Genomic DNA, 17,820 nt, shown 5'->3' with positions numbered 1-17,820 from the left:
CCACTCTTTCTTTGGTAGTCAGGTTGTTGAAGGGCTTAGGTGGATCAAGTTTATCAATGTGGTGATAGACTGCCTGCTCGAAGGTGGTGATTTCCACAGGAATGCAGGAAGGTGGTGGGCAAAATGAGGATTTAACTTTCACTTTTGTCTCATTGGTTTGTACATTGGATTCCATTAGTGGTTGTTTTCCAAAAAACGCCTTTAGTTTCAGCTTACGAAAGAATTCAGCTAATTCCACATAAAGTTGGAATTTGTCCAGGCGTGTGGTCGGTACAAAGGAAAGGCCTTAGTTGAGGACATCTTCCTCTGTGGGGGACAAAGTGATGTTGGATAGGTTGAAGACCAGTGATTTTGCATTTTGGTTGTTACTGGTTATCTCATTCCGCTCGTTCCTGGTAAAGGTTCCTTGGTTTTGCTCCTCGTGTGGGTGCCTACTGGTCCCTCTTCGACTGACCAATGCACCTGTTGATTGTTCCATCTCCTTCCTCCGGGGGGGGATGTACAACGGTGGCCAACCAAAGAAGCGATTTTGTGGGGGGTGATTGAACACTAGTGGGCCATAGTTGAGGCCCGGGTGTTGGTAATTGCCCCAGGGTTGTTGCTGCTATTTAGGTGCTCTACCCCTGCCTTTTCATTTGTATGTGCTGCCAGATGTGGAGCCGCTTGAGTGTGAGCTGTCATCCCTACTTGTGTCAGAAAAAGTGTCTTGCCGGTCAGGGTTAAATATTCCTTATATTCAGCTAGGTCTTGGTTTGATACATTCAGTTTTTTCTTAAAGGATGTGATTGTCGTCTTGAAGTGGCTCTCAGTGGTCTACGAGCACGCGGGTACCCGGAGAAGATAATCAATACCACCAAGAAGAGGGCCGGCAACCAACAGAGGGGCGCCCTCCTAGAGGACACAACACGGGACAACACTATGACACGTTTGACCTGCGTCACCACCTACAATGTGGCCTCTAATCAAGTAGCCAAGATACTTAACAAGAACTGGCACATAATAAACAATTTATTTTCTACACCTACTTCTGTCTCAGAAAATCCTTTTAGAAACTTCACAGGTTCAGTACTTAAAGCTCCAAGCTTTGCTCCAATTTTGTCATATTGTCATCACCCGTAAGAATATGTGCCTTGGTAAGAACACTAGGTTTAGAAAAAATGCCTCTCTGACCATAAATTCAAATCACTTTCTATCAAAAGTAGGAAGGGTCTCTTACCTACTTTGCTGTTCAACTTAATGAACTGAATTTCTCATTATGACTCTGTTTTGTGGGTCAACAAGCAAATCAAAACATATTCAATTTGAAAACAGACTATGTTCAATTCAAACATTTCATTGAAATAAAAAGTTTTACTTCACAATTTTTTCATTTTTCTTTCTTTCTCACTTCACTGAAATTCAGGATGTCCTTTTGTAATTTTGTCCGTTTGAAATCTTCCGTATTCTTTTTGAAGATCGCGTTTTCCTTCTCTAGCTTTGCGAGTATATCTTTGGCGTTTTCAATGGCGGTATTTGTCAAAAAGGCTTCTTCAAGTTCTTTAATAAGTTCCAATTCTTCTTGACTAAGTCTCTCTGCTGTTTTAATGGACAGAAACAACCAGTCTCCGGAGCATTTTGTGCCTATATGGCTGAAATCCCCTAAGTATAATGGCTGATACACAAAAATTATTTGCACATTTTTTACGTGTAAGCCAACTGGGATAGTTCCTGACCTTAAATGTCCAAGTAGGACTTCTCCATGAAGCGCAGTGCGTATTTGTTTCTTCTTCAATCGTGTGATTTTTTCAAGTTCAGATTGGTGTTGTGGATTAGTTGTTGTGTTGCCAACATTCAATTTTGGTGGTCTTTTAAGAAGTTCCTCTATTTCCTCTTCACGGTACTCAAAGTTTTTGGCTCTGACATTGGGGTGCTTTTTGTGTTGTATGGCTGTTGTTAAATAGAGTGATGACGTGATGTGATTCTCTAAATGTTCGTGTGGTTAAAATACCATTAAGGGACCAATATTTTTTAAAGAAAATTAAAGGCAAAGGAATTTACAAATGTGATTTGCAATGGAGACCCACAAGTGTACAATTCTACTTATATGTGGGCAAATAGCCTCAATTGAGGTTATTTTTAAGGAAGAACTCCCTCGTAGGCTGGTGCCTACACTAATACTTTTTTAAAACACGGGGATTGATACAATTAGGGAACCTAGAGGCCGGAATTAGTTAACATTAGGTTTAGAAAAAATGCATATATGACCATAAATTCAAATCAGTTTCTATCAAAAGTAAGAAGGGTCTCTTACCTACTTTGCTGTTCAACTTAATGAACTGAATTTCTCATTATCACTCTGTTTTGTGAGTCAACAAGCAAATCAAAACATATTCAATTTGAAAAACAGACTAGGTTCAATTCAAACATTTCATTGAAATAAAAAGTTTTACTTCACAATTTTTTCATTTTTCTTTCTTTCTCACTTCACTGAAATTCAGGATGTCCTTTTGTAATTTTGTCTGTTTGAAATCTTCCGTATTCTTTTTGAAGATCGCGTTTTCCTTCTCTAGCTTTGCGAGTAGATCCTTGTCGTTTTCAATGGCGGTATTTGTCAAAAAGGCTTCTTCGAGTTCTTTAATAAGTTCCAATTATTCTTGACTAAGTCATTTTAGAAACTTCACAGGTTCAGTAGCTAAAGCTCCAAGCTTTGCTCCAATTTTGCTCATAGTGTCATCGCCCGTAAGAATATGTGCCTTGGTAAGAACACTAGGCATCTCTAGGTCAAGTTTTTGGTACAGAATATGAAGTGGGATTAAGTGTCTTTTCTCACCTGTTCCATACGTATCTATAACTCTGACAATCCCTGACTTATGAACATTGCAACACATTTATGTAGCACAATAATAACATCTGTGGCATTTGACAGTTCAATGACTCAATTAGAACCATTTTGAACAGCCCACTCAACATGTGGCACAACACGAAGGTCCGCTTCTTCCAATTTTTGAATACATCTCTGCAGGCACCAACTCCTCATCGACAGCCATTCCACTTGCAATAATTGGAAATTCAATGTTCACTGAAGCATCAGCAATGTTTTGACGAGTTAACATATCAAAGTTCATCTTATTCGATGTTGATAACCAGATTTTATCAAGTTGCACAGGTGTAGGTGGCTAATTTTTTATGCAGGCAAGGTCAATTGTTCCACTTGTAGATATTTATTTGATTCTCTCACATTCTTTGACAGATAGTTCAAGATAACTGTCAAAGGCGATGTGCAGTACTTGCAAGGTGCACACTGACTTTGATATCTGTAGAACAGTCTGAACGGCTTCTCCGAAGTTTTGCATGGGTAAAATTTTGGCCATTCGCAATTGTGACATATAGTCCACAACAGCAGCAGTTTTGAATGAGGGCACCGTTTTCAATTGAAATTCTTCAGTTGAAATTATTTTTTGAGATCTTGTACGAGCTTATACTGGTTTGGTTGCAGCATCTCCATCAAATAATGCGTTGGCTGGAAGAAGATCATGCAACAGAATGTCCTTGATAAATTCACCTCTTTCTTGTGCTACATCCATCTCACTATATGCTTGTGAAAAACTGTTTTTTTGTAACCTGTTTTGTAGTGGCTGGTTGGACGAAACTCTTACTATAGCGATTAAAGCATGGAAGTTTAGCTTTAGTGATTATGTCAAACAGCTTATTCTCTTTCAATACCAATCCCTCCTGCTTCAGTTCTGCATACAGTTTCAATCCATGTTCCAGGACATCTAGTAGACATCTAGTAGACTTGTCTTTATATTGTTGTCCACATATTCTTTGGTCACAAAGTTGTGTAGATGCACAGGCTAAGTAATTTCAAAGGGGTTTCCTTGCTACTGCATGAAATGAAGAAGGCTGTCAACATGTTTACTGAAAACGTTCCCCTCTCTTTCCCACAAGTTCGTCGGGAGGACCAGAAATAGAAAGGACTTCATGGCAAACTAGCTGCAATGAGCAACATATATTCACTTTTACGTGTCTGACCAACAATTCCCTTGGAGCTTTTCTTTGATCTCTGGATCGTCTGTTCCAATTTCATATCTGCAACCACAGCATTGAACTATCCCTCTCGCTCTTTCACCATAAAATGTATTTGAATTAATCATCTGTAAAGGTATGGTTTTCCACCGCTAGCTTCTTCACTCTTTCCAAATACCAGGAACCATATTTCAGGTAGTTTATGCAATTGAATTCGCAAAACACAGTAATCAGTGACTCCATAGTCTTCAGATGCAGCTCACAATCACCTTCCCGATCAGCATGTACCAAGTCTTTCACTAGAGTTATCATTTGTAAATTATTTCCCCAGTACTTGCAAAGTTCTGATTTTTCTTCACATTCTTTAACAAACTTTACAAACTTTGTATTCTGATTTTGAACTGAGTGTACTGAACATTGCCTGGCTTGCATTATGAAAAGCTAATTTGTCATTCTTATTCCATAAAGCATTCCAACGCAATGTTTCTATGAGCTCAGATATGATGAGCATACCTTGTCCACTCAATACTTACTGGACAGTTTTGCTTCCAAAGATTTCAGCCTCAAAAAGTGCATCGTCTATGCCACATCTACTGAGATATCTTCCTGCACACCACAACACAACTTTTGTCATGTGGAAAACGCCCATCATTGTTTAAAGATAACCAAATTCTACTGGATTGCTCATAAAAAATGTCATCTACAATACGGAATAAATCTTCATCGGAATAGATTTGGCCAGATAGGCTTGTCTTCAAGCTGAGCAGGCAGATTTTGGAATTTTTTTAGAACTGTGTCTACTATTGCGCAGTTTGTGACTGGAGATGGCATTACGGAGCATGAATTCCAGCCCACGGAGTAACTGGCTTTTCTTTATCATTCAGTCCGCATCAAATAAGAAACATGATAAGTTCAGTTAAATCAGCTTTATGTACTGCAGCATCAGGTAGAAAAAGATCCATGTCCTCAGCCACTTTGAAACTTGTAGACTCATAGACTGAGACATGTTGATGGCTTGTAGTGATTTTGCACACATTGGCAAGGCAGTTAGGTTATGACTTTGCAGCTTTGTTTGTTTATGCCTACAGCCGACACAGCTTGTTTTGCAGCAGCTACTTCATTTGTACAGTCTTGAAATGAAAAAGCACTGTGACAGTATCATGTGTGCAGGATTTCCCAGACAAAGAAGAGCTCAATTATAAATCCTTTCCTGGTAAAGTGACCTAGAAGTGGTGTGCTGTTGGATTCACAAGATTTTACAGCATGAGATTCTAACAAGTTGCTGCTCCGTAATATGTCATTATAACTTGTTACTACACTAACCGTATTCATTGAAGTGATTAGCTCTCTACTTTTGCACTTGCCCTAGATTGCGTGGGCAGTCATCATGCATGGTAGAGCTTTCTTTTTATTGTGATGTAATTTATAAAACATGATTTGGAAAAGACAGTACATTTGCATAGCAAAAGCCTGTTGGTTTGTGGGATTGTCTTCCATTTCTTCGCTTATATCTTTAAAGCCATAATCAATGTTGTTGGCTACTGTTCCGAATTTAAGAACTTTAGTTTTTAACAGTTTTGCTTTGCTGATATTAAATAATGATGTAAAAAATGTTAAGACAACATCAGGTATTCTCGTAGACTCCCATGATTTGCTGTGGTCTGGGGCATTGCAAAATCTGTCATTATCCCAAAATCTAAATCATTCAGGACTTTTCTTAAAATGGTTCCTACTGATTTTACTGCATCCTGTGATCTTATTTTGGCAGCAAGAACTTCCGGAGTCAAATCAGATGAGAACACCATAAGTTTACAAACACATTCTGTCATTCTAAATCCTCACAAGAAAATTTTTACTTTCACTATGGATCAAAACATTATCATCAATGTTGACCATCATTTCTATTATCTATCTGAGTGCGAACCCGTAGCCAGCACTAAAGAGTGGCTTTAAAACTTTATTTTCTTTTTAAAGAGTGCAAACTTAACTGAAAGCTGGAGGTTATGTTGCTGCTAGGAGCTCAATGTACATTCATATTTTCAAATGTTTGAATGCATGCAGTTCGGGTGAGCAAACAGATCCGCTGCAAAAACATTCACCTCGCTGTTTAGATCAGCTACTGACTGAAAACTTCATCTTGGAAGAAACTAGCTGCAGATAAAAACATGCTTAGCCTTTGAGACTCACATACTCTGTAATTTTTGTTCTTTCATCAATCCCTTTGGCACTTGTTCTGGCTAAATCACAGATAACACATTGAAGACCCTCCACTTTCTGATCAGTTGTTGGAGGTGGATGAGGGATAGCCATCGATCTTCTAAGTGGATGGGCATTGGGTTTGGTTGTCGTGCTTTCTCAGAGGACTCGGATTCTTGTTGTGATTCACTGGTTTCTGCTATTTTTGATTAATTCTTTCCAGGCTTTTTCCATTGTATATGATTTGTAGCACTTGTTGTTACAGTGATAAAATATTTGATCCTCTTCACCCACCAGTTTAAATTTTTGGTGAACTTTGTCTTGCCCTATTTCTTCAGTATCTCAAACTCTCTTCTGTCGAACCGCAGTTGATGTTATCTTTTATTTCGGGTTAGTTTGGCATATGATGCAGATTTCTTTGTTGAAGGAGTCCACAGATTTTGCAGTTGGCGAGGACTGATGCTTGAAGGAATTGGTCAGGAATATTTTATGAGATAAAATCTTGCAACACGTGCCTGAGGTCTATCATGCTCTCCACTTAAACCAAGGAACTCGAAGTGCCTTATAAAGGCCAGTTGGCTGGCCTTCTGGTAATGCCTCAGGGACACATAAAGACTGCAGAAGTGTTCCATTCTATCTGGGATAACCAGCTACCCAGATGGGAGTGAACTGCACTGGACTTAGTGGTAGTCTTGACTTGAGATAGGTCTAGACCCTAGGGCCATTCACTGGAAGCCCAGGAGTTGTGGGAAGGACCAGAAGTGACTTTTACAGCATCTTCAAAATGCTTACGGCAAGCCATGGGGTCCTGTCAAGCAGCACTTTATTAGTGATTTAACTTGTTTTGGATGATCTGTTATAATGTCTCTGTAGCATTTTAATTAGATGTTATTTTGGCAAGCTGCAACCAATTCATCTATTATGAGTGCTAACACCCTACGCTGGCTGATGACTAAGCACTAGCACTTTATCAATGGCTGTTTATCTCCACATCCGGTCTTGTCTACAGTGCAGCTTATTTTTAGTTTATTAGGAATAATTTGAACTTCTAACTTATTTGAGCATACCATTAAATGTTAAATTGTGCATTTTATGTAATATTGTACGGCCTGTCCTTCATAGGCTGACACAATATAGTATTCATTCATTCATCTTCAAAATGTAGTATTTTGTATTTTACTTTGCCTAAGGAGACCAAGGACAAGACACCAAAGCTCCCAGAGAAAGGCACACGCTAAGAACTGCCAGGTTGGCCCACTCAGATCTTTTTCCTTTGGACTTTGAGTCTTCTGCAGGACCGCTGATAAGGACCCCTTGGTGCCTTCCTTGGCTACAGCCTCCTGCCTTGCGCTCCTAGAGTTTGTTGGGGTCTAATGAAACTAATGGTGTCATTTAGTCCCTGGTGTAGGGCCGTCAAGGCCATTATAGTCTAAGATCCCTACGTTCCTAGGGAGGATCTCTCTACATACGACAATAGTAGCTGAGTGGGCACCATGTTTATTTGGCCACGCTCAGCATTCTTTTCTGTTTTTCTTAAAACAAACCATCTGAAAAAACAAATAACCCTTGCATAATAGGAGTATTTTTCCCACCACCAAATATTTACTTCTAGGAACCACCATGCCTCATATTGCAGTCATGTGAAGGAAATATCAGTGAGAGTCATCCTCCCTAAACAGGGCGAAGCGACGGTCATTGTTTTCTGGCAGTCAGATGGCATACAAGCTGATTAGTCTAGGGTTTCTGCTATCAGAGTTGCCAGAAGCTCCACCAGAAGAAACTTCAATATGGGGTAGGTAAACCAAGAGGTTGGCAAATAGGGTGAAACCTTGTTTTTATATCTCTCTTTTTATTTGTTTTGTTGTTACTCTATTATTTATTATAATATTTTAAGTATGTACTGTATATGTTTTTAATTAACTTGTACAATAAACTTCTAAATGTAATGATTAATCAGGTTGTTTACTTAGAACATTGATATTACTGAGACAAGTATCAAAGATTGATTTGACTCCCTGCTAACATCCACTGCGATCTGCATGTTACATAATTTAATTACGGCAAAGCCAATTAAGTACCCCAACATAAGAGGATCAGTAAGTTGAATATTAAAATGACTAACAGTAAAGGTTTGTGTAGTATAGCACTTAGAAACCACAAACTTAACCAATGAAGAACTCTCTGAAAAGCAAAGCATTATAATGATAAAGTTACCATACATATACATCACAGGTCAGTGTCATAGAAAGGGGATTATGAAGAGCTTGTAGTGCATACCTGTTGAAACACATAGTCCAATATTTCCACAGGTGTGTCATCCCTGTTTGTCAAACGCTGGATCAGAGAATGAATGTCCTCTTTGTCAATGAAACCACTATCATCAAAATCTGTTTCAAGGAAAACAACAATGACTGCGATGAAAAAGTACCCATCACAGACAGCAGAAGCTGATACACGTTAAACCGATATGCTATCTCAAAGTGTCCTGAGTTGAACTTTATGACAGTATAGAGGTTTGTTTAGTAAGATAATTGTAAGCCCAATAAAACTCTTCAATGTACAAAGGCATAAGCTTGTACCTATTAACAATATCATGCAATAAAAGTATTTTTATGTACTTACATGTGTAGGTCCACGGTAATACACATGCGTATACATTAACAATTGTGTGTAAAGCACAAGTGTACTGTTATAGAAGTATATTTCTACAGTATACAAATGCTTGTGCAGTATGATAACTCTGCAAAAACAGTAATAGTAGTATGGGCACTCAAGCATCTGTGCAAAACACAAATGCCCATATTTTACCCTACAGTATACTGCATGGCACATGCATGTAGAGTACAGCAACATAAAATAACAGACACAGGGACATGAACATGGGTTTCTCGTAAAACAACAGAAACAGGCAGTGAATCATACGAATGCCGCACACACCACTGATATCTCCCAAGACAGAAAATTGTACATCTAGCATTTTAAATGTGACATTGTGTGCACACACTGCAAGTACCCTTCGCCCAACGAGTGCCAACCTAGGTTAGGTGAACAGGTAACAAAGCAAACAGCGGTGCACCACTTCTACAAATGTAATTCCGGTTCCAAATATTACCGGAATATTGTGGATCAATTTGGAATCGGAATTACATTTGTAGAAGTTGAGCACCGCTGTTTGCTTTGTGTACATAGGATTCTTGGTCCTATTGACAAATAACATGGTTAGGCTTACCCAAGTCAAGGCTACTTATTGTTTCGATCTCAATAAGATGGAAGACATGGTGCCCTCACCAGGATTTGAGTCTGTGACCATGGTGGTCAAACAGGCATCACTGTAGTGGATGCGCCTGTCCACTGAACCTTCAGACCCAGAGTAGTACACGCGTGCTCAGTGACATAGCTGGTTCAAGATACATTTGTGTTCAGTAATAGAAATGGGGCCTCATAGTAAACATGGATAATAACTGACACTATACCACAGCTTGTGACAAATAAGGACGAAATGATTGCTTACTTTGAATCCTGGTTCTACGTCATAATGAACTTCATTGAAATCATAAATGTTAGAATAATTCCCCTCTGTGTGTGGAGGACCTAGAACAATTTTCCCACAAATATTTCAGAAGAGACTGTGAATTTAACAATTTAGAAAGGCACCCTCTGAAAAGACTATTAAGGCTGAGTTTTTGAATTTACACACCTTTAATAATAAGATACCATTACAAAACTACTTGTGTTCTTAGACTGATGCTAAAGGTGAGTTAGAAGAGGGTAGAAGGAGGTCTGATAGGCATTACACTTAAATAGTACAAACAAAGGTTCACTATGACTTTAAGCCTGGATGCTTCCACTCCCAGAAAACACTGCAATGGCAGTTGGCTTTCAGAGCTAGTTATTTTTAACAGGTACAAAGAGCTAAGTTGAATTTGATATTGTTTTTAAATATTCATCCATATGGATGAGAAAAAGCCGGGGAGGTGAGATGGTTATTTATGACTTCGATGACAAAATCAGGACTCAAAGTAACCATTTCTTCGGCATTATAGGATCTTCATTTGTAGTCATAAACGTTAGAACAGAATAACAAGAGGGTCTCTCAGCTATTAAAGGATAAATGCCAGATCCTCTGCAGTAAATACATACTGGGTCTAAGCAAAAAGATTTTTGAGGGTAGTTTGGCCTACAATAGAGTCAGCCATTTGATTGCAATGAAGGCAATAGTGTTTCAGGAACAGTGCATTGCTAGCCCTATGGCCATCCTGCAGCGAATGCATTGAAAGGCTCTGGGGGGGTTCTTGATAGTGCTGCCCCGAGACGGCAGGTAACAGCGGGGTGGGGGGACCACCACCCCCAAAACTCGTGCAGCCCTGGGCAGACCACCCCCATCCCCCCAGCTACGCCACTGTTTAGGAACATGTAGACTGATCTCTATGTGACCACCTTACAAATCCCAGAAAATTGGATGATTTTATTCTATGCTGTAGTGACTGTTTTATTGCTGGTGGACTGTGCTTTAGATTTAACAGGCAGGGATTAATTTGCCAATTTGTAATACAGACATATACACAACACCTGGAAATGGATTGCTTCAATGTAGTCAAATAGAACTGAGGGATAATTGGTTAGGCTTTCTTTATAGTTGAGCCTTGAATAAATACAACTGTAAAATCTTCCAGATACTGAAATGCTGTAGCAGGCATTCAGCTGGTGTAATGGATTACTGCAGTAGGTAAGAAGTGTTATAGTTTGATTAATATGAAACTCTGAAATTATCTTGGAAAGAAATGAAGGATGTGTTCTACACTGTTCAATTGGAAAACTGTTTAGGGGTCAACAGCAAAAGAAGCCTCCAATTCACTGCCCCTACGAGTCGCAGTAATAGCAACGAAGAAGGCTGTCTTCCAAGATAGCTGCAGCAATGAGGTCTTGTGAATGAGTTCGAATGTCGGGTCCATTTATTTATAAAGAATTTAACTTAAGTCCCATGGAGGTGGTGTTGATAGAGGTTAAAACATTTTTAAGCCCCCTTGAAAGTCTTCCAAAGTAGAGAATTTGAGAAAAAGAAACTTGCGTGGGACTCGTCTTTAATAGTGCTGTTGCCACTGCATTTGCTTTGACAGATGCAAACTGAAATTTAGCATTGGTCAATTTTAGAAGCTATAGCAACATTATTTGTTCTTGGCTATTAATAGGTTGATAGCCTTAACAAACTGTATATAATGAAAGAATATGGCTTCCTTATTGAAGGTCTTTTTGCTTCCCTTAGGATATCAATGCAATCGTGAGGCAATTTTGCATCCGCATTGTCTAACCTCAGGAGCCATGCAGCCAAATTCAATGATGTCAAGTTTAGGTGACATATTCGACCTTCTCATGTTGTCAGGATGCACAGCAATTTCCTGTTTTCAGACGATTCATAAACCATTATTTGTCTGTGCCATGCAAGAGCAGGTATAATCAGCATTGTTTTCAACCTCCTTAATATCAGAATAACAGCTGGTATTAGAGTGATGGGAGGAAATGTGTATAGTAATGTTTCAGGCCAGTTAATGTAAAAGACATTGTTCAGAGATGATGATTCCCATCTGCTGGAGGCAAAGCTTCAGTATTTTGTATTTAGAGCTCTGGCAAATAGATCTATGTCTGGATGTCCCCAGGCCAAGAAGATGTATTGCAATCCTAGGTAGTCTATGCCCCATTTGTGATTTTCTGCTGAGAAAACCTGCCCTTTGGTTTTGTAGTCCCAAAAGACACTGGGCATATTTACAAAGAAATAAGTCAGCACGCGCTGCAAGCAATTTAGCAGCACCGCGTCATTTAAATGCGCAGGGATGCGCCGTATTCAAAAGAATACGATGTACCCCAGTGTTTTCCCTTGCGCTGGTGCTAAAAAAGCTGCCTAATGCCAACACAGACACCCTTGTGCCATGATGCAATGGTGCCTTTATTGCAGGGATGATTGTTTATGTGCAGGTAGGTATACCCATAAAGGTGATTTTCTCCTTCTCTGCAGCACACATAGAAAGAGCAAAAAAGGAGGAGAATTAAAAGTATTTCACCTCGTTGCACCACTCTTACACCTGCTTTTCAATGGCGTTAGTTTTTGGTGCTCCTTCAGGTATACAGATTCTTGTAAATCTGGGGCAGCATCAAAAAGCAATGGGTGTTGTGGTGGAACGCCCACAGCAACACCCGTTGCACGCCCCTTTGATGCACAAAACTGCGTGAAAGGGTTAGATATTTACAATGCAGTGTTAAGCCACGTGAAATGGCTTAGCTCCGAATTGTAAATATGAAGCAGGGCATTGCTGCACAGCAGTGTTGTGAAAAATGTAATTCCAGTGCAGCAAAGCCCTTGTAAATATACCCCACTGTCTTTATGAAAAAAATACTGGCTAGAAATCACAACGAGATTTTCTGAGCTTCTAGTGACAGAGGTCTTGATTTGCTATCACTTTGTTTATTTAAGTAGTGGATCATGGCAGTATTGTTCATCCGCCCTAAACCCAATCTGTGTCAGACAGCCAAAATACCTTGAGGGCTCTGTGGACTGCCCTCAGCTCCAAGAAGTTGAAGTAATATGAAGTCTCCTTTTGGAGCCCTTAGCTCCTGTGCAGCGAGATGTCTTAGGTGAGCCCTCTGTCCCAGTAATAAGGCATGTGGTGCACTTATCTGAGTGGGCACATCTTGCTGAAATAAAACTCCTTGTGACAAATTACTCTTTTTACACTTTTAGGCTAGAGACTGGCTTGCTGATTATGACAAACTGAGCTCGCCACCCCAGCTGTTCTCCTTCTGGTTCTACTGATCCTCCAAATATTGCTAAAGATGTCTCATATGAAGTCTGGCATGTGGCACAACAGCAATGCATGACGCCTTTGAGGCCAAGAGGGATAATATCTGAAGGGCTGTTGGATTTGGGGAAAATACTCTGTCTGTCGAAGTAAACACTTTTCCTTCGTTTGCGTCTAAAGTCTCTCCCGAATAGTTACGAGTTTACTGGATATCGATGAAACAGGTACATTGTGATTTGCAGTTCTTTTTTCAGCATGATTGTGTTGCTGGCTTTGAGTATCCAATTGTACAGATATGGATACACATAGATTCTTTGGTGATGTAAGTGAATGGATACCACTGCCATGCATTTGGAGAAGGTCAGAGGAGTGGACTTTGGACCGAAAGGGCAAACAGCATATTGGAAGTGCGTCTTTACTGGCAGAAAACAAGGGACTTTTCTGCGATTCTTCACAACTAGGATGAGGAAATATGTATCCAGGAGCATGATCATACACCTCTAGGCCCTTGTTCTTAGATACAGGTAGATTTCATGTAATGCTAACATTCTGAATTGTCCTGCCTGATTCATTTATTGGGTAGAATACATCTGAAATCCTTGGTTCAACCTCTCCTTTTCATTATGTAGAACATATGTATTTCTCCCTTTGGGAATCGAGAACGATTTCTATTGCTTTATTCTCTAATAATACAGCTGTTTATTTGTGCACGTCGGCAAGCTGGTATGATGGTGTCGAAGCCAGTGGTACAGGCAGTGGCAACATTTTGAACCAGAGTGAGTATTCTTCCTGACCCATTATGATGCCCTACTTGTCACTCTATGCTTGCCTCTGTTTAAGGATGTTGTCAAATACAAAAGACCGCCTCAGTTTAATTCAGTGGCAGTACTCATATTGTCAAATCCACAAAATCTATCAAGGCACTGATGATCTGATTTGACTTCATGAGAGAGGGAGATCTCTTTCTGGTTGGAGGCAAAGAACTTGGTCTCAAGACCGTTAGGGATGGTCTTTAAGGCAGAGTTAGGTTCAATGGCCTCAATGGAGTTTGAACTCAATCCTCGATTGGTATTTGAAAACTCAAAGGCCCAAGAGTGTCTGGTGTCACATCCAGAGATAATCTAAGACTTTTCCTTGGTGGGATATTTCTACTATGGACGATGCAAAAACACAAATACATCTTTGACGCCTATCTGAGTGAAGCAAACACAAAGAGATGATGGACAGAGTGCTGAAACTTTTCAAACACTCATCCCCCGTCACAGATCTGGGTTGAATCCATCATCATTCTTTAGCTCACTTTGCTACCCCAGTTCAGACACAGCAATATGCAAATAATAATAATAATATTAGTTCATTTGTAGAGCGCCTGGCTACCCCAGAATGTGTGTCCCCGCGCTAGAAGCATGTCAGCAAGAGTGATTGGGACTGCTGGGTTAATATTTTTACTGCCAGGTTTTCACTCCTCTGCGAAAGGCTGGTTCAGATTGCTCAGTGCGTAGCCAGAAAGGGAGTGTGTTCCAATTTTTGGCTGCGAGGTAGCCAAAAAATCGAGCACCCATCCTAGCTTTCCTTATTATGGGGATCTTGAGTAAACCTGCTCCTGTCGATCTTAGCTGGCGGCTGGGATTGAATGGGGTGAGAAAATCATGCAGGTAGCTGGGGCCTTTCCCATGTAAGTTCTTATGACAGAAACACGTGGCTTTAAAGAGAATTCTTTCTCGATAGGCAGCCAATGGAGGGAGTCGAGAGCTTTTGTCATAGAAGCACAACTAGGTAGATTAAGAACAAGGTGTGCCGCTGCCTTTTAAATAAGTTGTAGGCGTATCATGCCGTTGTGTGGCGCACCCAGGTATAAGACATTCCCGTAATCAAGTTGCGAGTTCACCAGAGTGTGGACTATGGTTTTCCGTGCTGATACAGGAAGAAAGTCTAGTTTTTTTTAGCATCTTCAGAGTGCTGAAGCATCTCCCTGCCACCTTTCTGGTTTGGGATTCAAACGAGAGTTTAGGATCGAGCCACACTCCTAGGTTTTTAACCTCGGCTTTGGGCTCAGGGATTGGTCCCAGTGTTTGGGGCCACCAGGCTGTGTCCCAGATGGAGAGGGATTTCCCGACAATCATGACCTCTGTCTTGCTACCATTCAGTTTAAGGCAGTTGTTTGACTTCCACGAGGCCAAGTTATTGAGACAGGAAGAAAACTGTAGTGCTGACTTGCCAGAGTCTTGTGTTAAGGTCACCACAAGCTGTGTGTCATCAGCATACGACACCATGGAGATCTTGTAGTTGTCCATAATCTTAGCCAATGGTCCAATATACAGATTGAAAAGGGTGGGACTTAGAATAGATCCCTGTGGGACCCCTTAGAGTAATGGCAGGGTTTTGGAGCGTGGGGGTGTTGTACGATTTGGAAACTACGATCTTCCAAAAAGACCGCATCCACTGTAGTGCTACCCCACCCAGACCGCATACCCGTAGACGTTGAATGAGGAGCTTGTGGGATGCCGTGTCTAAGGTGGCACTTAGGTCAAGCAGGACCAAGGCCACCGTCTGACAGGCGTCCGCCCGTCTCCGTAGGGTCTCTGTAGCCAAAAGGAGAGCGGATTCAGTAGAGAAGGATGCTCTGAAACCTGACTGCGTCGGATGCAGAAGGTTGTGTGTGTTAATATGTTCCACTAATTGTTTGTTCACAACCTTTTCAGCGAGTTTAGATATGTAGGGGAGCGAGGAGATGGGATGCAGGTTATCCAGTAGTTCGGGATTGGCTGAGGGCTTTTTCTTTATAGGTATGACAATCGCATGTTTCCATGCCATCGAACCTCTCCGCATTTGAAGGATGCATCTATTAGTTGCTGTATTTTGGGTATTATCAGTTCACTGCCCTCCTTTATTCTGTTCGGTGCCGCTGGGTCATCGGGGGAGCCAGATTTGATTTGTAAAGCCATTTCCTTGAGCACCAGTGCAGGGAGGGTGAGAAACGCGTGCAAGGGTGGCAAGCTCAGCCCACTACATTCCTCTTAAGTCAGGCAGTTGCGGGCTTCCTCTGGGAAGGAGTTGTATATAGTAGATACTTTTTGAAGGAAGAAGTCTATGATTACGTTGCATCGCTCTTCAGAGCTGTTGGGTGTCGTGAATGTTCTCTCCAGAGACGAGAGCTCTTTCAGCGTGGCGTATAGTTCCTGAGAGGAATTTTCTGCCATATCAATTCTCATTTTATAGTACATTGAGCGCCTCTTTTTGAGGAGGGAGTGGTATTTGTTTTGTGCTGTTTTATAAGCTTCTTTCGACTCTTTGGCGAATGCTACTCTCCATTTTTCGTCTAGGTGTTTACAACCCTGTTTAGCACTTCTGAGCTCTTCGTTAAACCAGGGTGCTGATTTGGACCTTGATCAGTCTTGACCCTGTGCCTCATGGGAACAGTCCAGCCCGAACTGCCAAGCCATGTCCTCCCTGGACCGGAAACAAGCATCCTTGGACCGGTTTTGGTCTAACAGCCCTCATCAGCCAGGCTAGCTTGAATCCAGTGGCAAAGTGAGCAAGGGGCCCACGTCTGGGCATACCCTCCCAATTTAGGGCGAACAAAGCAAACACAAAGAGATGATGGATGGAGTGCTGAAACTTTTCAAACACTCACCCCCAGTCACAGATCTGGGTTGGATTCATCATCATTCTTTAGCTCACATTGCCATCCCAGGTCAGACACAGCTATATGCAAATCAGTCTTGACTAGGGGTGGGCGGAATTTGCGAAATTCACTTTCGCAAATGATCGCGAAAATTTTAAAAATCTCAGCAAACACGCGGAAATATTGCGAAGATGCGGAAGTTTCTTTCCCGCCCGTTCGCGGTATTTTCTGCGTGGTCGCGGCTCGCCAACTTACCCATGCGGTTGCTCACGGGCGCGGCCATCTTGTTTTCACTTGTCTCGCGGTGCATGATCGCGAGAAGAAAGACGTGATCGCGCGACTAATGACCTTACTGCGGGCGCAAACTGTCGCGAGACAGCGCAAATGGCTACCAACCATCCAACATCTCGTGGAGAACGCGACCAGATCGGGAAAACTTGTCGGCGAACTCGGGGATTCAGGTAAGCAGATCGCGCGCACACGAGAATGTATTATTTTACAGCGCGAGCAAGCAAAAAATTTCCGGTAAAATGCGGATTGCGGAAATTATGACATTTTCGCGCTCTCCGCGGAACGCGAAAATGTCAAATTATCGCAATTTCCGCAAGCAGAACGGAATTTTAGCCCAGGCCTAGTCTTGACCGTGTGCCTCATGGGAAAAGTCCAGCCCGATCTGTCAAGCCATGTCTTCCCTGGACCGGAAACAAGCATCCTAGGACCGGTTTCGGGCTAACAGCCCTCATCAACCAGGCTAGCTTGAATCCAGTGGAAAAGTGAGTAAAGGACCCACATCTGGGCATACCCTGCCACCTTAGGGTGAACAAAGCAAACACAAAGAGATGATGCACGGAGTGCTGAAACATTTCAAACACTCACCCCCGTCACAGATCTGGGTTGAATCCATCATCATTCTTTAGCTCACTTTGCCACCCCAGTACAGACACAGATATATGCAAATAAGTCTTGATCCTGTGCCTCATGGTAACAGTCCAGCCCTAACTGCCAAGCCATGTCTTCCCTAGACCGGAAACAAGCATCCTGGGACCAGTTTCGGGCTAACAGCCATCATCAGCCAGTCTAGCTTGAATCCAGAAGCAAAGTGAGCAAGGGACCCACATCTGGGCATACCCTGCCAACTTAAGGCGAACAAAGCAAACACAAAGAGATGATGGACGGAGTGCTGAAACTTTTCAAACACTGACC

The 17,820-nt window shown here is 41.5% G+C and overlaps 1 protein-coding gene across 1 annotated transcript in view; it reads right to left on the bottom strand.

Moving 5' to 3' along the window:
• Positions 1-17,820, bottom strand: part of CIB4 (calcium and integrin binding family member 4) — a 364,792-nt gene that overhangs the window by 110,728 nt on the left and 236,244 nt on the right. Inside the window, exon 5 of the mRNA XM_085609419.1 lies at positions 8,479-8,588. Coding sequence (XP_085465545.1) covers positions 8,479-8,588 — 110 coding nt within the window. The remainder of the gene's footprint in view (positions 1-8,478; positions 8,589-17,820) is intronic.

The sequence above is a fragment of the Triturus cristatus genome, chromosome 6 (assembly GCF_964204655.1).
Source record: "Triturus cristatus chromosome 6, aTriCri1.1, whole genome shotgun sequence".
Taxonomy (NCBI): domain Eukaryota; kingdom Metazoa; phylum Chordata; class Amphibia; order Caudata; family Salamandridae; genus Triturus; species Triturus cristatus.
This window is presented reverse-complemented; position numbering and strand designations above follow the sequence as displayed.